Genomic DNA, 23,203 nt, shown 5'->3' on the forward strand with positions numbered 1-23,203 from the left:
TGGCAGATACCTGGAATGCGCCGCTCCTCACCTCTGACAAGCCCCGTTGCGTTTGCCTTCCCAGCCATGGTTCATGCCTGGCTGACGGGCGGCTGATCTGTTAAATGATAATGATTAGGATTTAATAGGCTGCAATGCTTCGCGTGTCTACCAGATGACATAAATTCATGAATTGTAATGCAGTATATATATATATACTGTGCAGTATTGCAGCCAGCGGGAATAAAATGCTTCAATCCCTGCCTGGAAAATAACGCAATGCACTCGGGCAGAAAACAGTCACAAACCTCAATACACCCGAGTATACCCGAATTCGTGGGACTAGCCGAGCTCGAATAAAGTGTGTCGCCAGTGTACCTATGTGGTAATGTTTAGGGAATTCTGCTATGTTTATCCTTTTTAATTTGAGAAACTGATCTGAGTTTATTCTAACTGTATTTTTTAAAATAATATTTATTCTGTAATCTAAGCACTATATTTTTTATATATTAAAACAAAATGCTACTAAGTAATACTTTGGGCTATGGTTGAACTGTTGCACGATTTGTAGATTAAATTACATTTCCAGACACATTTTGCTACAACAGATTTTTGTTCATAGTTTTTTTTAATAAAAAAAAGACCAAAGACCCTGGCAAATACATATTTTCTTGCATTTATCTTTGGTGGTGTAGCAGTTATTTTTTTAACAGAGTAAGGGTAAATATTAACTCATTTGAAGTACCTTGCGAAGGAAAAAGGTGAGTTAGCTAGTTTAGTCATGTGTATTACTGTAACCCTGGTTGCATATAATGTATCAACCCCATGCTTACAAGTGTGCTGTTTGTGACAGATGGTATATTGGGACGGATTGAGGGGAGATATTAGTAATTTGCGTGAAGGAAAGTGACGGCTATAAAGCTGTATGTTTTAATCCTTGTCCCAAATACATTTCACGTGCTCACAGGTGAGCCATACGTGACAGGTGATTTACAGTATATGAAGTATAACTTGCCTTTCATGTACCAAGGGAGATATATGTGAAAATTGGTGCAATACTTGTGAAAATGCTAGATTTATCGAAGAAAGAAAAATCCCAATTGTTTCCAGTGGAATTATTTTAAGTGTCCTTAGACAAACACATGCAGTAGGTTAGAAGGATTTTGCTTGAAGGAGAATACAAGCTAAACTAAGAGAGAGATTAACTAAAAACAAGAAGGAAATTGGGTTGGACGTCAAAAGAACATGCCCAGGTTGCATGCCAAAGACAAATAACGGAAACATTTCTCTTTTCTGTGCTGTAACGGAATATTTTGCTGGCAGATGAGATGATATGGAAGTAAGGAGCTGCAGAGCGAATAAAAAGAGGGAGACTGCAAAGAGTACAGTACTGTATGTGGATGTCAAGGAATATTATTAAGCCTCTTACAAATAGAAGGTGGTCTGTCTATTATCTGTCTGTTATAGTGGGTGCACCTAATATTTTTTTCTCTCATTGATAAGTGACCCACAGTAGTAGATGGGACTACTCTTTAATGTTCATACATAATGTACAACAAAGTCTTCCCCTTACATTACAATATTAGAGGGGGGGGGAGGAATATCAAAGATAAAAATACATGTTTTTATGGGTACAAGAAAACTCTGAGAAGAGATATTCCAAAGGAAATATATTGACATATGCTGATATGTACTGTACATTATAGTGCCTTTCAACAGTTGGGGAAACATTATGTGTTAGTTTCATAGATTTTCTGTCACCGACTTGATGTAAACATTGACAGTTCTTGTCTGTAACGTATTCTATTGGCATAATTTCATTAATGGATGCTTCATTTTGATGGAGCATTTGCAAAGCTCAGTGAATGAATACTCTTCCAGAGATGAAAAGCCTGTAAACAAGCATGGTCTAAAAAAGTTTGGTGAACATAGCATTCTTGCAGCTATAGCCATGTGGAAAAAAGATCACTTTTTCAGTTTTTCCTGCTTACAGAAAAATCAAAATGAGTAACTAATACACAAATTTAAGAGCCAACAAGATTTAATTATATAATAATAAAACAATGTGTATGAAAGAAAGTGATCCACTTTTAAATCGCCTTCTCAGACAAAATTTGCTTTTGGGTGTCTGATCCGGAGTCGTTGGTTTTTCTAAATGTGCCACAGTCGTATGTCCAGACAGTGTCCACTCCTTCTCCAGATATGTGGCCTGGGACCCAATGCGGAAAGGGAAAACGGCAGGCTATAACTCTGGCATTGTCATCTAATTCCATCTGCAGCTTCTTTTCCAACTGAGACATCTGTAGACACAAAATAACAAGGCTCTATTATGAGTCTGAAAGACCGCATTCTCTGGGTTTGTACTATTTCAGATTGGAGAAACTAGTCCATGGCTAAATGTTTTACTTAATCCAAGAAACATATTCCGTTTTACTTAATTTATGCACATATTTCATTAACAAACTGTAACATAACAGCCTTTTCTATTCCATATGATATATATATATATATATATATATATATATATATATATATATACACATATATACATGTAGAGGTATCAGTACCGTGTTAGCCGAGCTTCAATAATCAAAAAATAAATAGATGATACCGTTCTGTGGCTAATGAAATGCTTTTATTTGTGCGAGCTTTCGAGATACACTGATCTCTTCTTCCGGCGATGTTACAATGAATGAATCAAGCAAAAGGTATACTTAAAAACAGTGTCTCTTGGAATGTTATCTGTATTCTGGAATCAGACTCTTCAACTAATTGGATTGACAAACTCCAGACCGCAGTTGACCTACACAGGGCCAACCTTATCAAATACAAACGGGATAAATTGAAGCAGGTCAAATCTGATTATAAAGAACGCAAAGTGTATAAATGGCTTTTGGGGCTTAGTGACAGCACTCAGGGTAGACCAGGGCAAAGGAGATACTATTCCAAATCCAGAAAGGCAGCTTTTGGAGGGTCAAGATATAATACCAGTGACACGGACCTATCTGACACCCAGGACAACACCACTACTGAACCTTTTTTAGCAAAACCACAGAATCTCGGCAAGAAACCACCGTTACCAGATTCAGACGCCGGGGACCAATCCGGAGGGGCGGTTGGAAATCAAAGGTCTCTACCACGAGAGTCGAAGACGAAAGGGGCGAGGGGAAGAACACAGAATCGGTAATCTTTAATTTATCGGACTATACCCTCACCCCGGCAGAGGTGGCGGTACTCCATAAAGGGCTCTCTTTTGTTCCCACTAACGCACAACAGCCCTTTGACTGGGAAGTAGACCTATACAGGATGCACCGTCAGCTGAAATTGAAAGACTTTTTCTGCAAGAGAGATGAGTCTGCTACCACTGGCAGAGGATTGAGCGTCTATTCGGATACTAAGAAATTCAGACCCAGAAGTGTTTTTGATCCGCAGATTACTAATCATAGCATTTCCACCTTCATGGGACTGGTTGAATCAAATACTAAACCACGAGTTATGAACCGTCAGATTAGCTATCACAATCTCACCAAGAGTGAGCGTCTGGCATTAAGATCCCTTAACAACAGAAGGGAAATTATCATCAAGCCTGCGGACAAAGGGGGAGGCATTGTAATAATGCCATACTCCTATTACCGCAATGAGATTCTGGGTCAACTCGCCCACCAGGACCATTATAAAAAGCTAACCGCAGATCCTACAGCGGTATATAAGCGTGAGGTGGATTCAATTATCACAATGGGACTAAATAATGGCTGGATCTCAGAGGATTTGGCTAAATTCTTGACCACTGACTTTCCAATTATGCCTGTACTCTACACCTTGCCTAAGGTACATAAATCTCTCATAGCACCGCCGGGTAGACCAATAATCTCGGCGCGGTCATCACTATGCCACCCACTGTCACAGTTTGTTGATTTTCACCTATAGCCTATGGTCCTACAGATGTCATCATATATTAAAGATACTACGGACTTCATAACTAAACTGTCAGCACTAACATTGGATTTAACAGATGTCCTGCTTGTGACACTTGACGTGTCAAGCTTGTACACTAACATCCCCCACCAGGAGGGGATGGAAGCTGTCAGGAGCCATCTACACAGTACCGGCCGAGGAGATGGTCCTCCATCAGAGTTCCTTATGACTCTCATAGATCTTATATTACATAAGAATTACTTCAGATTCGAACGGACGTACTATCTCCAACTCATGGGAACTGCTATGGGGTCTAATATGGCCCCATCTTATGCGAATATCTATATGGACACATATGAGCAGACACACCTTCTACATGATTCTCCACACGCTGAGTCTATTTTATATTATGCTAGATTCATCGATGATGTGTTCCTCCTGTGGGGTGGGGGCGAACATGATCTGTTGGAATTTATTCATTATGTGAATCTCATACCATCAAACATACGCTTCACGTACCAGTACAGTGCCACTAATATAGTGTTCCTGGATACCGTGGTATACAAGGAAAATAATGTATTGTGTACTAGAATACATACAAAGGACACAGATAAGAATACTCTCTTAGACGCTCAGAGTCATCACCCTCCCCCTCTAAAGAGGGGACTCCCCTTTTCACAAATGCTCCGGGTACGGAGAATTACAAGCGATCCTACGCATGTTGAAGCAGCTTTACAGAAAATGGCAGATCGCTTCAGAGAGAGGGGCTACGATCGGACAGAAATTGATCAAGCATTAGCCAAAGCACGTTTACCAACAAGGGGTGATCTACTGAAACCTACAGTGATAACCATTGAAAATGATCGGTTTCACATAGTAACAACATATAGTACTGCCTCAAGCCAGATACAACGCAGTATAAAGCAAAACTGGCACATTTTGGCGAATGATAAACGTATCGGAAAACATTTTGAGTCCCCACCCCTCTTTTGCTATCGGCGGGGTCGGAATGTGGGGGATTACCTCATAAAGGCGGACCCAGTGGATAAATATGCAGCGAAAACGACCTGGCTAACAAAAGCTCCGGGGGTGCACAAGTGTAGAGGTTGTGTAAATTGCCAGTATTTAATGCTGGGCAACACTTTTATGCATCCGCATAAAGGTTATCCAATTAAAATTGTGGATTTTCTCAATTGTGACTCAAAATTTGTAGTCTACATTATCAAATGCCCCTGTGGGCTTCTTTACGTGGGCAAGACATCGCGTATGCTTAAGGAACGAATAGCAATGCATCGTTCCACAATACGCAAGGCCCTTGCTGACCCCACCAATTCTGATGATCTTAAGCTGTTACCAGTGGCAAGGCACTTTAAGCTTAAACAGCACAGCTTAGCCACCTTTCGTTGTATGCCCGTTGTACAAGCCCATACTCCAACCAGGGGAGGAAATAGACACAGGCTTTTGCTCCAGCTTGAGGCGAGGATGATTCACAGACTGGATTCTATGGCCCCAAAAGGCCTGAATGAGGACATGAACTTGGGTTGTTTTTTGTAATTCTTTGTAATTTTTTGTAATTATTACTGTTCAACATCAACTGTATGTATACATGGATCAGCATAGTTCAAAATGATTATGTAAAAGGCATTTATTATACAGTATATTTTACTACAGCTTGTATATTCTTGTCGTTCAGCTTCTTCCATTGATTTTATTTTCCCCTCCCGGTTCTCTTCACTTTACCCTCACTGTGTATTGGGTGTTCTTTATTCCACATTTTTGCAGGTCCGTATATTGTATATTTATGTAGTTCTACAGACAGTATGTTCCTTTATTTGATCGCACTTTGTGTCTTTAGCAGTACTGGTATACTAGGGGTTAACTAGCAACCTATGTATATCCATGCAGCATGTGACGCCGACAGGTTTATTATGGGTTACCCGACTGGGATTACAGCGGGTTCTATCTGTCATAGGATTCTACTGATATACGCATGCCAGTATCTGTTATTCTTAGGTGCTGTTTAGAAGTAAATTCATCACTGCTACAGCACATACACATTTGCAGTGGTGTATCTATACACGTGCAGTACACATGACAACCACCGGTGTCTGCTGCCTTTAAAGAGTTGAGCACACATGTTGTTGCCTTGAAAACCGGGCCTGCTGATGCAGCATCAGTTTGTTTACATGCAATGACACTGACAGCTTGGGTTTGATCATGTGACTTGGATTCCCCAATAGGAGTACAGACATGGAGTTGGAGCATGATCTAATTAAATTGTATTATGCACAGCTGTTTTGTCGCCCGATGATGATGCTTTCTGATGATGTGGAGATGTTTATGTCACTTGGGTGTTGGGGTATATAAGTCACTCACTGTCCTGTGTCTGTTGCACCACCCTGAGGAAGATCCCCCTGTGGGATCAAAACGTTGGAGTTATGTGCTGTATTTAATACATTTATTTTCATTCACCTGAGTGCTGTCTCCCTTTTTGCTGCTATGCGGTAATGTATACTTTTATATATACACATATATACATGTAGAGGTATCAGTACCGTGTTAGCCGAGCTTCAATAATCAAAAAATAAATAGATGATACCGTTCTGTGGCTAATGAAATGCTTTTATTTGTGCGAGCTTTCGAGATACACTGATCTCTTCTTCCGGCGATGTTACAATGAATGAATCAAGCAAAAGGTATACTTAAAAACAGTGTCTCTTGGAATGTTATCTGTGCTTGTCCTTCCCCTGGTGTGGATGTGTTTTATGGCTATATATATACACACACACACACACACACACTAAAGTATTGGATCTCCAGTTGGACGTGAAGCGAATATTTTTCCGAAATACATACAAGAAGTAAACCAGTCCTTCTACAGTTAAAATATAGCGTGATATAATGCAGAGCAAAAACAACCGTTACTATGTTGTATTACTCTGAATATGGGAAAACATGTGATTAATCAAAACAAAAGTCCATCACACCTAGAATAGATGTCCAAACATAATCACAAATTAAAGATATAGCAACAAGGCAAACAGCTGGGAAGTAAAGATTAATCTATCCTGGTCAGTATAGCATCAAAGAATCTAAACACAAGTCAAGCAAATCCAAGAAACAAAAGCAACATAGCCCAAACAAGTCTAGTCATAGTCACTTTAATGATTTAAGATACAAATAGTAATGTCCAACGTTTTGGTGCAGTATGGCACCCTGATTAAGATATATTTTCCAGTCTTTTCTCTATCGATGACACCCATTTTCAGGAGAAACTCGCTCTCGTGAGTTATGACTTATTTCCTTCAAATGAACAAAATCAAGCTAAACTTCCCAGCCCAATAAATATTTAAAGCAGCATTTCATTAAAAAATCCTATACTGTATGTGTTTTTAAAATAAATCACAGGAGAATGGATCGATCGACAGCTTAGATAATTGCTGTAAATGTAAGGAACTACTGCATTTATTAAAAAATAAATTTAAAAAAACAATGGGCGAGGGGAAGTGCTGCTTTAATATTTGGAACTATTTATAATTGTTTGCAAAATCATAATAGTCCAGAAATAAAGAGCTATGGGCATTTTATTCATAACCCTACCTCTAATACTTTATTGCTAAATCACAAAACATGTAGAAAATCAGGAACCCTTAGAGGCAGGTGCTGTATATATTCACATTTGAGGCCCAGATTTAATAGACTGTGTTAAATTGCAGAAGCCAATGTTACTGTATTTCATATTTCAACAATTCATTTGGGAACATTGCAACCGTCACCAAAGGTTTTTGCCAAAGGAGTTTTGTGAGATTTCAGCTTCGGTTACAGTAACACAAATCAATGGCAACGCATGTTTATAAATGTAATCAAGCAACTTATTTTACTGAAGATGATATTCTAATACATCACTAACTCAGCCAATGTATTTCCCAAAAAATTAAATAGCTGAATTATAATGTTTTAGCTAATTTTTAAAGTTTCGAATATTAGTTGAAATGTCAGGTATAACTTATTGTTTTCATTTTGCTGTCATAAATCTCAAGTTTCTTATTTCTTGCATACAGTGAATCTTTTACCTTTCCCTAATTAACAATATTTAATAGTGACTAACCGTTTTCAGCCCAGGGGTCTTATTAACACTTCAGTGCCACAGGATCCTGCAAGAGACCCATTGACACTGATGGATCACATGATCCTATAAGGGAATGCCTTTTTAACTCTATGGCAGGCCTAGACAGTGGTGGGATTTGTGCGAACCTGTACCTAGAATTTCCCAAGTTCACCGAACCGGTGCGGGAAGGGAGCGAGCAGGGCTTCTGCTAGGGGGCTGGGCAGCTTGATCTATCCTGATTGACTGCTGCTATGTAATGTGACAAAGGATTAAAGGAGCGGGGTGGTTGATGATGAAGGGAGGGGGGTGAGAGAGGATGAAGGGAGGTGGGTGGTGAGAGAGGATGAAGGGAGGTGGGGGGTGAGAGGATGAAGGGAGGGGGGTGAGAGAGGATGAAGGGAGGGGGGTGAGAGAGGATGAAGGGAGGGGGGGTGAGAGGATGAAGGGAGGGGGGGTGAGAGGATGAAGGGATGGGGGGGTGAGATAGGATGAAGGGAGGGGGTGAGATAGGATGAAGGGAGGGGGTGAGAGAGGATATGGGAGGGTGAGAGAGAATTAAGGGAGGGGGTGAGTGAGGATAGAGGGGGTGAGAGAGGAGATGGGGAGGGGGTGAGAGAGGAGGAAGGGAAGGGGTGAGACAGGAGGAGGGTGAGAGGATAAGGGGAGAGAGAGGATAAGGAGGGATTCAGCAATCTTGGAATTTGTGGGAGGAGCATTAAGATTAGTATTGTTCGCCATGTACAGTATGACTGCAGGTAATTTATTTATAAATGATCTGACCATTACATAATTTGTTCTAAATTTCACTCCATGCATGCACCAATTTACACTATTTCATATTCTATTTCCTAAAAAAAAAATCCTCGGAAGGGCACTCCCTCCCTCCCAAGACTCCTCCTCAGATTTTTTACGAAACAGAATATAAATGGGTGAATACGTGAAGTGAAGTTTAGAAAAAATCATGTAACAGTAAGGTTATTTATAAATAACATTGTTCCCCACCAGCGATTCTCGCGAGTGTCACACCTTTCACCATTGTGTCCAGTATTTTTGGAGAAGCCACCTGGCAAACCTATCTATACTGTACCTGCACATACACTACGTGTCCCTTTTATTTTACCTGCACATTAACCTCACACTCTCCAGTTGCCAATTCAGCGCAGTGCTTCCGCACACGCTGCATGTAACACGCCAGCCAATCAGAAGTCAGAACTCTGTTCTGAGCACGTCAGCAGTATTTGCAAGCCTGTCAGTGACGCAAGGAACCGATGGGGTTAAAGCCTAGCTGTGCGCATACGCTGTTCTTGCCAGTCTGTGTTAAGGGCAACTTTTGGCTTCACGGTGCAGCGTCAGTGGATGGAACGCTGCACAGTCCAGTTGCGCAAACGCGCTGCAGCTGCCCAGGCACGTCACCTGTTCCTAGTGGCTTGATGACATAGTTGCCCCTAGTAACTCGAAGAGTCACGGAAAGGATGGTGAGTGCGGCTCCTTTAAACCCCCGGGAGCAGGGGTGCGCAAACTTTTAAGTTCATGCCCCCCCCTGTCTCCGCTCCCTCCTTACCTGCTCTCGGGCTCCACGCGTCATATGACGTCACGACATCATGTGACGCGTTGCCATTTGACGCCGCATTGTCATGGTGACGCGTCAGGGAAGAGCAAGTAAGTGAAGTTGCAGAGGCCTCGCGCCTCCCCCGGCATTTCATTTACCTGACTGGGGGGAAAGCGCGAGGGCTCTGCAACCGTGCACCCCCCTTAGAAAATCCCACGTCCCCCCGGGGGGCGCGCCCCCCAGTTTGTGCACCGCTGGGTTAGAGGGCGAAGCGGCCTGAATTTTGTTCACATTTTCTGCGGTTTCCAGGTTCCCCCCGGAGTTGGTGCAAGTTTCCCGGTTTTGTTTAGGTTCTCTGAGCTTAGACAGAGTAAGGTTCCGGTGCCTCGGGTTTGGGTCCCCGGGTTCCGTTCAGGTTCTCTGTGTTTGGGCGGTAAGGTGAGAGGACCGGTTGCTAAAATTTCTGAATCCCACCACTGCCTAGACTCATAAAAATGTGATAAACCAAAAGGAAGGTATTAATGCCAAACAATCAACTTGTTATTTTTAATGCGTGTGGTAAAAAATCCATTATTTTAAATCATATCGCAAACGACCATGAAAATGAGTTAATAATAAAATTTGATTGACATGACGCTAGCCATCAAAATACTATATTTTGTGGTACAGTATATGGCTAAATAAAAAAAGTACCACCCTATCGTGTATCGCCTACCACAGACTGGCATTAGGCCTCTCTGGGCATTATATACATATAGGCAAGCTAACCTTGACAAGGCAATAACAATATATATATTTTTAAACATTACACATCTAAACTAGGTAACCACTAAGGGCCAGTAAGGGGTTAAGATCTTTACTTATACTGTACTAAGTACCTACCCCTATGACTACCTAAGAGGCTATTAAGGCATTACATAGTAATGCCTTATTAACCGCTAAGGCAAGTAAAGGAATAACCCCTACCAACCTCTACCCCGGAGCAACTAACACCTACTCCCTCTTCCCCTCCCCCCAAACACATTTAACCTCCACATCTATAGGATTCTATACAGTTCTATTAGACCAAGATGGCTAACAAGACAATTGGCCAATGGAAGGGTGGTAAGGGGGGTGGTTACACTCCCAAGGGGGATGGTTATAGGGGTTAACGGCTTTAGCAGTTAATAAGGCATTGCAATACTTTACTAGCCTCCTAAGTAGCCAAGGAGGTAGGTAGTGTAATGTTAGGAAGATAATAACCTCTTTGGTATCTGTGTTACCTATTGGTAGCCATGGGCATCAAATGGGTTCATGTATTTTCTGCCATAGGGTTTGTAATAACTGTTATTACATAAGCATATAGGAGAAATATCCAAGATTTCCACCCCCCATTTCATCATTAGCAGTAACTAATTCCAATGTACAGATACAGCGGCCGTTATTCGAACATATCCCGCATTGTACACTGGCGACACACTTTATTCGAGCTCGGCTAGTCCCACGAATTCGGGTATACCCGGGTGTATTGAGGTTTGTGACTGTTTTCTGCCCGAGTGCATTGAGGTATTTTCTAGGCAGGGATTGAAGCATTTTATTCCCACTGGCTGCAATACTGCACAGTATATATATATATACTGCATTACAATTCATTAATTTATGCCATCTGGTAGACACACGAAGCATTGCAGCCTATTAAATCCTAATCATTACAATTTAACAGATCAGCCGCCCGTCAGCCAGGCATGAACCCAGGCTGGGAAGGCAAACACAACGGGGCTTGTCAGAGGTGAGGAGTGGCGCATTCCAGGTATCTGCCAGGTACAAACTGGGCATTTGCTCGAATAAAGTGTGTCGGTGCAGTATACCTAGGAATACCCATGTCATGGCGCGTCATTACCGCGTGTTGACTCATTTTTATCGAGTGCAGAAAATTGCATTTTAATGTTCTGGTTCTAACACACCTGTAAATTGACACAGTACTGTACTGTACACATTACAATTCATTCACTTCTGTCACGGAAACGCGAAGAATTGCACCCGAAGAAATCAGGATCCATGAAATTCAAACAAAGCAACCGCGTGATTGGCCGCGTGGAATACAGCAGAGCACCAGAAACGGCTCCGTGATATGTTCGAATAACGGCCGCCGCATCTGTATCTGTGTAGTTAATTACTGCATAGCTATTGCAATTTTCATATTGCACCTGTTCAAAATATTAAATTTTTACTGCAATGTTGATGACTTAGGTCATACAGTACCACTGCGGTAGAAACATGCCCTCTTCTTTTTTCTTACCGGGTGCATTATTAACTCTGCTTAACAATATTAGATGACTCCCGGCCTATGAGACTACTGATTGAGTGAGACTGCCATCAAATACATGAAGCTAACTGTGTAAGTGACACATGACAAGACAGAATAAGCTTATTTACTATAGAAGCTTTAAGGAACACTGTAAAATGTATTTGGGGTCATACAATGAACGTTTTTGGAAAGTGTCCGAAACCTGAGAGTATTTTCTGCCTTTTCTAAATTCTATGAGGTGGAGGATTTTTGATACTCTTTTACCCACTATAATCTTATAATGTGTCTGATATAATAGAAATAAAAATTCACTCGGCTTCGACAGCCACATATACTTCAAAAACTTTCATTAGGGCATTCAGCGAAGCAAATGGTTCATGGTTATAAGCAGATTTAATGTGCCTCATGAAGCAGAACTACAAGGGAAAATGCTAATAAGGGAGGACTATCTTTCAAACCTAGCCGCATTCTGCTTTTTAGAAATGTAATAAAGCTGAACGCGTAAAAGTTCATTTATATCAGTCACTAGTGACTTGTCTATTATGGATTATTGCAACATTACATAGAGTCTGAATCCATAGCAAAATTAACTGTATGTAATAAGAAAACCGCAGGCCTCACCTATTACCCTGTCCTGTACAGAATGACAAACTCCTTTCTAAATGTAGAAAGAGACGATACAACACTTTTGAGACCATATTTCAGGCACTTAGGTCTGGGCTGTTGAAATAGCAGCTTACAGATCAGATCTGTCTAAAAGAAGAATTTAACCAACCCATCAGACGCCCAATGGGGAATCCCATGTGAGCATGGATATCACTTTTAGCCATGTAAAAGATTATTCCTGAGACATCACAGGGAGCCGACATGACATTGTGGGAGCTCCTTTTGTAGCAGGACTGAGGAATTTCACATAGGGAGGAACAAATGCTCCATAAGCAGGAACAGTGGAGGGACAATATAGGGTGGTGGTTCGTCATGCCAAAATAACCAAAGGTCCTATACCTTACCTGTATATGTATTCAGTATTAAAATAGCTGTCATATCCCATATGATAAAATAACACTAATGCTTTATCAACACTAAGGAGGAAACTAAGAACAAGATACTGCATGTAATAATAAGAATAGCCATTTATTGGAACAAATGTTTTGTATAGTGTGGGTTATTTATCAAGCTCTGATACTAACGTTTAAGCACAGAAATATTGTTTAAAAGACATGATCAATGTTACTCTTGTAATTTATTCAATTTACCCATGCCTTTTACTTTGATGTTCCCCCCCCTTGGTGTCTGCTAATAATACAGAGTATGGTTTCATAAATAGACGTATTTAGGAAACGCACTGGATGCAGATTGTATAATAGTATGCATCGATTTTAATGCACCTTTATTGTATTACGGTCAGATTTTGAGTAGTCAGTTACACTGTCAGATATGATCCGGCATTAACCTTGGTGACTCTTATATTTGGGGTTGGCACAAACAAATTTTCTTTAGAAAATTGATAACAAAAATTGTGGATTGAAATAAGTGCCAATTATCCCAGGCGTGCTACAAACGTTTCTTTTCAGGTTCAGTTTAAATATTTATCTCTACGGCTGTCAAGGCTTCTAATGCGCGCTGCAAGATATTTTATTACAAACTGTGGTCACTGACACTAATGTTTATTGTCTGCCTCCTTCTCCAACAACATGATGTTCAGAGTTTATTAGCTGAGCTGATCATAGAAGTAACACAGAGCAGTAGCAAGTACATTTAACTTGACTTCTGGCTACATTTCATCTAAATGTCAAGCTACATCAGTGTTTTTGTTTTAAGAACAGACTAGTAATTAAATCACTGCTTGAGACCATAAATAAACCTAGTGCATGTGACTTTACACACAATATATATATATATATATATATATATATATATATATATATATATATATATATATTTATATATATATATATAACTTCTAGTCTATTGGTAATAATAATGATTTTACTCTGGAATTATGTGTTTTTACCAATACCTCAACAAAAAAAGGATAACAATATTGTGTTGTTTTTTATATTCACTATAGCATTGAGGTCTGTTCCGCAATCTCCTACAATTTGTTGTACAGACTTCTACGGGTGTAAATGTAACACGTGTACTATGTAGTGCTAAATGAGTAATTGCAATTACCATTTTTATTTGAATGACTGCACAGCAAAACGGGGTTTGCAGCAATATAATTTTTACCTAGCACAGATTTGCAGCTACTAAAGCATATGCTGCCTGAGACATCGTGAGGACATCAGTTTTGAAGGCAGGATTAAAAGATAATTCATCCTCATTGTTTGTTTGCTCCACTGACTCTCTCTGCTCTGTCGGATTTCTCAATAGTACAGGCGGCTCCGCTCAGTATTAATGGACACTGAAATGATGATGTGAGATAAAAGGCTGCTCTTATAAATGTGTTCTTTAAAGAAGAGTCATTTTGCGAAGGTCAGTTTCAACTCTGGAAGCTGAAATCGGTGCCCTACAATTAACAGGCATTGCCATAAACAAGGAGTCTACTGCCCTCTAATGGACAGCTGCCACAACTGCAGGGCAGATATTTTATTCATATGCTTGCTTTTCCTTGTCTAGCGCTGACAGTGTACGCAGCTCTGTATATAAAATAGGTTTATTTGTCTTGCAAGCACAAGATGCTGCTCCTGTCCCATGGAGCATACAATCTATTTTTTGCTGCCTGAGGCACAGACAGGAAAGTGACTTGCCCAAGGTCACAAAGAGCTGACACTGGGATTTGAACCAGGCTCCCCTGATTCACACTGTGTCAATTGTTTTTGGAGTCAATGCCTTTCCTCACTCAGTCATTCCCTTCATAGGTATTGTATAGAGATAGCATATTCATTACTACAGTGCATTTGAGGTCATAAGAATCTAGTATAAATAACCTTGTTCTATGACTCGCTCAATATAAAAATACACATGGAAGGATCAAGTATAATACGTTAGGTTTATAGGGTTCTCTGGTTCATGCTTTATCTCCAGTTTAATCCATAAATAAAGTACTGATTTAATTATGGATTACTGGTAGCACATGAGGTATGAGAAAGAGGTACAGCACAGCCCCGTGTCATCTAATTATCTGACTGCTGAATGAAACAGGACAGAAACAAGGGGAAAACTAGTACAATAAAAGTAGTAAATGCATTACCATAGCTATTTAGTTGCCATGCCTTATATAAATCACACACACAAACACACACACACAAACACACACACACACACACACACACACACACACACACACACACACACACACACACACACACACACACACACACACACACACACACACACACACACACACACACACACACACACACACACACACACACTATCTGGTAGTTTTTTCCCGGGGAAAGAATACTGAGACGAGCCTGATGACGTGAGTTCCTGCTGGCAGAGATACACGAGGGCTGTACTGGATGCGGTGGAGCCACGGAGCAGAGTAGCAGTGCAACAGCGCTTCCAGATCCTTTGGAGCATGAGTATAACTCATCCAATGCTTTTTTACCTTTTATGTTTGTGAGTTCATTTTATGAGTCTTTTATTGGAAATGAAACCATTTTTTGCACAGTAATGCACTAGGATTGGGCGCTTTTTTCTTCTATTTTATATATATATATATATATATATAGGCACTGTACCGTGTATCTGTGTTAATGGATGTAGCACTGAGCTCTGTCTGTGTTTCATGTTCTGTCTCTGGTTTTAAATATATATTGCCATGCTCAGTATTTATTTATAAAATGTTTTACCAGGAAGTGATACATTGAGAGTTACCTCTCGTTTTTAAGTATGTCCTGGACATAGTTAATGACAAATAATACATGGTTACAAATACAGTTACATAAATGAACAAGGTATACATTATATACAATACATTGCATGCACAGTTAGAGGAGATGTATATTATAGGCGTATGTAGCAGTTACAGACCAGATTAAAATGTGAGACAGCCTTAGTTTTGAAAGAACTTAAACTGGTGGTGGATGTGAGAGTCTCCAGTTTTGGGGTGCACGTAAGAGAAGGAGGAGCGGACGGATACTTTGTTGAGCCTTGGGACCATGAACAGTCTTTTGGAGTCTGATCTCAGATGATAGGTGCTGCATGTGGTAGGGGTGAGGAGCTTGTTCAGATAGATGGGTAGCTTGCCCAGAAAGTATTTGAAGGCAAGACAGGAAAGGTGAACTTTGCGCCTAGACTCAAGTGATGATCAATCTAGTTCTTTGAGCATTTCGCAGTGATGTGTGCTGTAGTTGCATTGGAGAACGAAACGGCAAATTGAATTGTAGAGGGTGTCAAGTTTTCTAAGGTGGATTTGGGGTGCCGAGCCATATCTCCATAGTCATAATTGGCATTAGCATCTACTCAGATTGAAAATAGTCGAGCGCAGAATCAGGGTCAGGAATTAAATCGATTCTGTGCCAGGGGCAGTTGGTAAGGTCAGCCAGAAACTGTTGTGGGTTAAAGTTTCTAAATGTTCTAGTGAGGAGAACTTTAGGGCTTGATTGGGGTGGTTTAATTTTCCTTACACAGTACACTATTGCATGGTCACTGAAAATGTCAGGAAGGATGCCAGAGGATTGGATTCTGCTGGGATTTGAGGAGAGAATCCAGTCTAGCAAGGAATGGTTGTGCGATTTCAGGTTTGTCCGTGTGGGTTGGGAAATGAGTTGCGATAGGTTAAGCGATTTGATTTGTATCTGGATTTTGTGGTTTTTAGGGTCAAGCCAATTGAAGTTGAAATCCCCAAGATCTAGCAGCTCACTCTTCTCATTCAGAGAGGAAATGGAGCCAAGAAACTGGGTGATATCAGTCAGAGATTGTAGAGGGGCTTTAGGGGGGCGGTAGATGCCAGCAACCAAGATAGGCTTAGAAAAGCACTCCTTTTTGACACCTACTGCTGCGGCCAAGTTTATTCGAGCATTTGCCCGTTCTTGGCCGCAGCAGTAGCCTGGCGCGCGCCCGAGTGTGACGGGCGCGCGCCGAAGCAGCGGAAGAGCGCCCTCCGATCGGGTCGCTCTCCCTACCGCTGCCGGGTCCGCCGGGTCCCCCGGAACCCCCTGCCGCCGTCCCGCACATCGCGGGACACCAGGGCTCTCTCGGGGAGCCCTGGACGTGCGTGCAGGGGGCGCAGGCTCCCGAAGACGCGTGACCGCGCACGCCGAGGGGCGGCCACTAGCAAGCCGGGAAATCTCCCGGCTTGCGGTACCGGCCACACTTTAATAAAGTGTGTCGGTAGTGTATACGCATATATATATATATATTGTGGTTATTTTGGGGGTTCAATATGAGCTTATTGGGGTTTTGTATGTTTTGGAAGTTAAAGCAGCAATACAGGTTTTTGTTTATTGTTTTTTATTACAGGTTTGAAGTAGGGGGTCTCTGAAGCTGAACTTTGTTAATTTCAGCTCCAGGGGGGGCCCTGTTTACCGAGAAACTTACCTCCGTAGGAGTGCCGGTATCTCTCCAGCCAGGGAACTGTGTACCTAACATAATGGCAGTGTTTTAATGGGAAGTCATCCAGTGTGACTTCTAAATGGCCCGCCTGACCAGGACCTTTAACCGTCGTAGAGATGCTGGTATCTCTTTGGAGGTATGTGTCTCTGGAAGTAGGCGGTCCCCGGAGCTGAAATAAATGGGATCAGCTCCGGAGACCCTCTGCTTCAATCCTGTAATTACAATTTTTTTTAAAAACAATAAATTAAACCTATATTGCTGCTTTAATATAAATATATGATACAGATGTTGTAAATGCTGCAAAATTTTGAAATGTAAAAAAAAAATTAAACCCTATTAAATGTATCAAAAATGACAATGCAATAAGTCGGTGCCTCTTCTACTACTAATAAGTGTTCTGCTCTGGCCCCTTTGGAAACATAGTTGAAGAGCCCTGTCATATGCAGCATGTCACGGGAGACCAGGACTTTTAACAAATTTATACCATGATCATTCACTAGGCAAAACACCGTAGTGGAATAAAATGAGGTTTATTCGGGTAAACATGCATACACAGTGAAATACAGATACAGGAAATATACACACTTACTGGGGTGCTGGGGATGAAATCTGGGCTAAAATAGGTGCAGGGTGCCTGCTTTGGAAGGCTTACCCTGACCGGGAAATCCATCTGGTTCTCCTGGTCCTCTTTTCGGCTAAAAACCTTAGCCGCAACCGCTACGTTCTAAAACAAGAACTTGGACCTCGCGTCTGACATAGCCTAAGCTCGGCAGGCTTTCTTAGCTCCAAAAATTAAGCCGGTTGCTCTGCTATTTGCAACAGAGCAACTTTGAAAAGCCCACCTTTGCATCACCGGCCAAGTGACAGGAAAGTCTGATTCTCTGACTGGGGTTTCTCCTTACATACCTTCCGCTGTTCTATGTTCAGCATGGAAGTAGGAGGAGCGACCAATCAGAGCGTGGGAATTCCTCCCAGCCAGCCAATAGGAATAGGGGCTCGCCCTTTGGCTGACGTCAGAGGAGGGGTGTGCCAAGCCGGCTCGGGTTGCCCTGTGGGTGGGACATATGAATTGACCAATGGGAAACACGCCGACATTCTGCCGCTTCCCCTTGTCAACCCATTGCCACCTACTGGGCAGGCTCCACTGAGTCTGGCAAACCAGAGGGTCCTCCCCGCAGGGGGTCTCTGTTCTCCGGACCAAGTACTCCGCCCTGCCCCGACCACTTAGCACCCTTACACCTCTCAACATCTCATCTCCTCTTTGAACTACAATGTCTATCCCGACTTCCCGGCACCTCTGTATATGCCCGGGCTGGCTGAATAGACATTTATAGTAAATGCACAAACCATAATAAAGTATGTTTCAATACACAATATGACTTGGGGAGACCTATATCTTTGCGGGAAATGGATCTGGAATACCTGGGCTTGAAAATCAGGAGTCTGGGGGACACTGAGCAGCCCCGGTGTAATTCCACCCGCGTAACGGCAAATAGTGTCTGCACGCCGGGAGAATTAGGGGACTACCAGTAACTTTGGCCTCCGAACTCCTGCAAACAAAATAATTGCATTTTGACCCAAATATCCCAGATAAAACTTACACACAAGAAGTTTCACGTTTTTAGGGCAAAGGGAACATGTAAACAGGAAAAGCAGGGGTCACTGTATTTTTACATGTATAATCCCTGGTCCATGGTTTATGGTGCTATGTTGCTCCCAGGGACCCCACGGTTTCAGGGGTGACGAGATGGGCTTAAACCTTTATTGTGTAGCCTGGTTACCCCCTCCCATTACACAGCACACAGGGTTTTTTTGTTGGGAAATTCAAAGGAACTGAGCATCTTGTTTTATTTTTTTATTTCTAGCACTTTTTTTAGGGATCAACAAGGAAACTGATGCGAATATGAAAATATGGCGCTGGAATACTGACTGGGAGGGATTACATGTTTTCTCTAGCACATTTATTTCAAGCTGAATTACTTATTGTAAGTGAGACCTACATTTAAAAAAATTGCTTCTGATTTATGAAACTTTTCCCCCCACAAATAAACCACAGTATACAGAATTAGGCACTTCGACACACTGGTGGCGGTGCTTGAAGTGTGTTCTTTTAACTGCTGTTATATATTATATTGAGAGATACAAATTTTTCACCAAGTCTATTAAATTAATGGACTCACCATAAGCAGTATAACTAGGGTGGCTTTAATATTGCAAGGTATTGTCACCAAAAAACCTCAGGGGATGTGATATTTAAAGGAACACTAAATGTATCTGTTTCATAAAAATGATGGGGGATTTTTAACACACATAACATTAGCTGTAGGAAAAAATAAGTTAACATACTTACCATCTGTGGCACACCAAAAATCACAACATTTGTATACTGGGAAAAACTGACCTATAAAGAAAAATAAGTATTTTAAATAGGAATTTATTTCTGTTTTAGCAAAGTTGGAAAAAGACAGTGGGATTTTAACAAGAGATCATCACACTTCCTCTCTCTTTGAAAAGCATTACAAAATGAGCGTAATTTATTAAATATTATACTTCCCACAAGTCAGTTGAGTTCATTTTACAGTCTCAGGCTCTGCTCAATAATCTCTGGAAAAAAAACAGCTTTGCCTTTAGCAAAATATTTAGGACCTTGCTCTCTCTGGAAAAAAATTAACTTTTCACTTAATGATAATAAAAAAAATAATTGGCAACATGGGGGAAGAGGCAGGTAAAAAAAAACGTGAAAAAGAAAAAAGAAGAAAGGTTGCTTAAGGGCTCTGAATACTAAGGGATTAAGGCATGTCAGTGGTGGGGAAATTAAAGAAAACAAAGCTTAAAGAAAGAAAAAAAAGAAGTGTTGAATATATTGTTAGAAGTCCAGCAATTTAAAAGATCCCAGCATGGATTTACTGAGGGGAGATCATGTCAAACAAACCTCATTGGGTTTTTTTGGACTGGATTACTAAATCAGGATGGAGCTGTAGCTAGATTTTAGTACAAACAGACACTATCCCACGTAGATGACTAATAAACAAATTGCAATGCTTGGGATTAGATTCTAAAGTGGCAGAAAAGATAAGACATTGTTTGAAGGATAGGCAACAGAGAGTTGTGGTAAAGCGAGTAAATTAAGAGTAAGGCTAAGGCCCCGCTCCCAGAGTCAGCGCACCTGCGCTGCTGACAGGCGGTGCGCTGAGATACACAGACCGCGATCTGCGGTCTGTAGGGAGCGGGAGCCGGAGCGGGAGGTGGGCGGGAGGTGGGAGGTTTGATCGGGAGGTGGGCGGGAGGTGGGAGGTTTGATCGGGAGGTGGGCGGTTTGACAGGGAGGGGGGGCGTGGCTTGAGCGGAGGGACCCGCTACTCTCCCCCCCCCTCCCTCCACGGACTCGGGCTGGAGCTGGAAAGTAAGTTTAAACACACACACGCAGGCACTCATTCATACACACACACACACACACACACACACGCGCGCGCACACACACACAGGCAGGCACTCACGCACTCATACACACACACGCGCGCGCACACAGGCAGGCACTCATACACACACACACACACAGACAGAGGCAGGCACTCACGCACTCGGGCACACACATACACACACAGATAGGCATGCACGCACTCAGACACACACACAGAGAAAGGCACTCACCTGCTGTCCCTCCACACTCCTCCCCGCTCCCCGAAGCCTCTCCTACTCCCGAAGCCTCTCCTCCTCCCGAAGCCTCCCCTCCCCATTGGCTCACAGCCACACACGTCACGCGTCAAAGCTAGAAAACACCATTCTCTGGTGTCTCCTGCGGCTGACGCGCTACAGCGTGTAATCAGCTGTGCAGCCAGTGGGGACCGGGACCGGCTCGCGAGGATTCCCCTGCTGGTGGGGAACTCGCGACCCGCCGCCCGCGCCAACGAGCGCAGCGGGACCGAGGCCTTAGGGAAGGTGACCAGTGGAGTACCTCAGGGATCTGCAATGGGACTGGTGGATTTTTATATTTTTATCAGTGACATTAGAATGCACAAAAAGAATCTCAGAGGCAGCAACTTGGGATGCCCCTAGCAGGGGTCTAAGGGTTAAACTGTAGTAAACCCTGGTGCTAAGGCAAAAAAGAACCTGGTCAGGAGATATTCCTGATGAAGGTGCTCTGCACCAAAACGTTGAATGTTTGGTTGTCTTTGTTTGGTTATTAAATAACTTTTTTTGCATTCACTTGAGCTCTTTATTATTGGTGTGCTTGGCTACTACCTATCAGTAACATTACAAATGGAGGGGACCGTATGCCTTTTTGCAGAAGACATACATATCTGCCACATGGTTAACACTCCAGGGGAGTTAAACAAAATCATTAATGATGTACTGTAGTTCGATTAGAGCAGGCCTGCACAACACACGGCCCGTCTGGCCTCTCTGTGCGGCCCGCGATGACTCTGGCCGGGCGCCAGTTAATTAAATAAATTTAAAAAACAAATAAAGTTTAAAAAAATGCCGGCGATTCATCCCTCCTCCCTCCCTCTCCCTCCCAGCCCCCGGGTTTTGCGGTGCGTGGGGGCAGCAGCAGCATGAGGAGGATGCGGCAGCCGTGTGTTTTTTTTTCTTCAATAGCAGGCTGCCGGGGAGGTCAGAGCATGCCAGGGGCGGGGCTTAGTTTCGGGGAGAGGATGTGCTGAGCTGATCTAAGAGAGTGTGTGTGTGTGTGTGTGTGTGTGTGTGTGTGTGTGTGCGTGCGTGTGCGTGAGAAAAACGGGCTGGTGGTGGGGTGGGTGTGAAAAACGGGCTGGTGGGGGGGGTGGGTGTGAAAAACGGGTGGTGGGGGGTGGGCTGCTGACATGTGAGGGGGGGTGGGCTGCTGACATGTGAGGGGGGTGGGCTGCTGACATGTGAGGGGGGGTGGGCTGCTGACATGTGAGGGGGTGTGGGCTGCTGAAATGTGAGGGGGTGTGGGCTGCTGACATGTGAGGGGGTGGGCTGCTGACATGTGAGGGGGTGGGCTGCTGACATGTGAAGGGGTGGGCTGCTGACATGTGAGGGGGGGCTGCTGACATGTGAGGGGGGGCTGGTCTGCAGACATGTGAGGGGCAGGGGGGGGGAAGTGATGTGAGGTGCAGGGGGGGAGAGAGTGATGTGAGGTGCAGGGGGGGAGAGAGTGATGTGAGGTGCAGGGGGGGGGAGAGAGTGATGTGAGGTGCAGGGGGGGGGAGAGAGTGATGTGAGGTGCAGGGGGGGGAGATACTGATGTGAGTTGCGGGGGGGGGGAGAGTGATGTGAGTTGCAGGGGGAGGGTGAGAGTGATGTGAGTTGCAGGGGGAGGGTGTGATGTGAGTTGCAGGGGGGGGAGAGAGTGTCATATTGAGGGGAGGGGGAAAGAGTGTCATATTGAGGGGAGGGGGAAAGTGGCATATTGAGGGGAGGGGGAGAGTGTCATATTGAGGGGAGGGGGAGAGTGTCATATTGAGGGGAGGGGGAGAGTGTCATATTGAGGGGAGGGGGAGAGTCATATTGAGGGGAGGGGGAGAGTTTGTCATATTGAGGGGAGGGGGAGAGAGTGTCATATTGAGGGGAGGGGGAGAGAGTGTCATATTGAGGGGAGGGGGAGAGAGTGTCATATTGAGGGAAGAGAGACATGGGGGGATGCTGACTTGTGTGGGGGATGCTGACATGGAATGGGCTGGGGTGATATGGAGGGGGTATTGTATGTTTGATGTGGAGGGGGGTATTGTGTGTTTGATGTGGAGGGGGTATTGTGTGTTTGATGTGGAGGGGGTATTGTGTGGGTGAGGGGGAGAGATGGGGGTATGAGAGATAGATCGGGAGTATCGTAAAGATTGATAGTGAGGGGTTCTGGGGGAGATATGAGGATGAT

General features: G+C 43.1%; 1 protein-coding gene across 3 annotated transcripts in view; it reads right to left on the minus strand.

Annotated features, from left to right (window-relative positions):
- Window positions 1-2,002: 2,002 nt before the first annotated feature.
- Window positions 2,003-23,203, minus strand: part of ATPSCKMT (ATP synthase c subunit lysine N-methyltransferase) — a 105,178-nt gene continuing 83,977 nt past the window's right edge. For 2 of the 3 annotated variants that reach the window (XM_075586205.1, XM_075586206.1), the window contains exons 4-5: window positions 19,697-19,747; window positions 2,003-2,279 (exon numbers count right to left, since the gene is read on the minus strand). In XM_075586205.1, the coding sequence (XP_075442320.1) occupies window positions 2,070-2,279; window positions 19,697-19,747 (261 nt within the window). In that variant the 3' untranslated portion in view covers window positions 2,003-2,069. The remainder of the gene's footprint in view (window positions 2,280-19,696; window positions 19,748-23,203) is intronic. The other variant, XM_075586207.1, reaches the window with a different exon arrangement.

Source organism: Ascaphus truei, chromosome 2 (assembly GCF_040206685.1).
Source record: "Ascaphus truei isolate aAscTru1 chromosome 2, aAscTru1.hap1, whole genome shotgun sequence".
Lineage (NCBI taxonomy): Eukaryota > Metazoa > Chordata > Amphibia > Anura > Ascaphidae > Ascaphus > Ascaphus truei.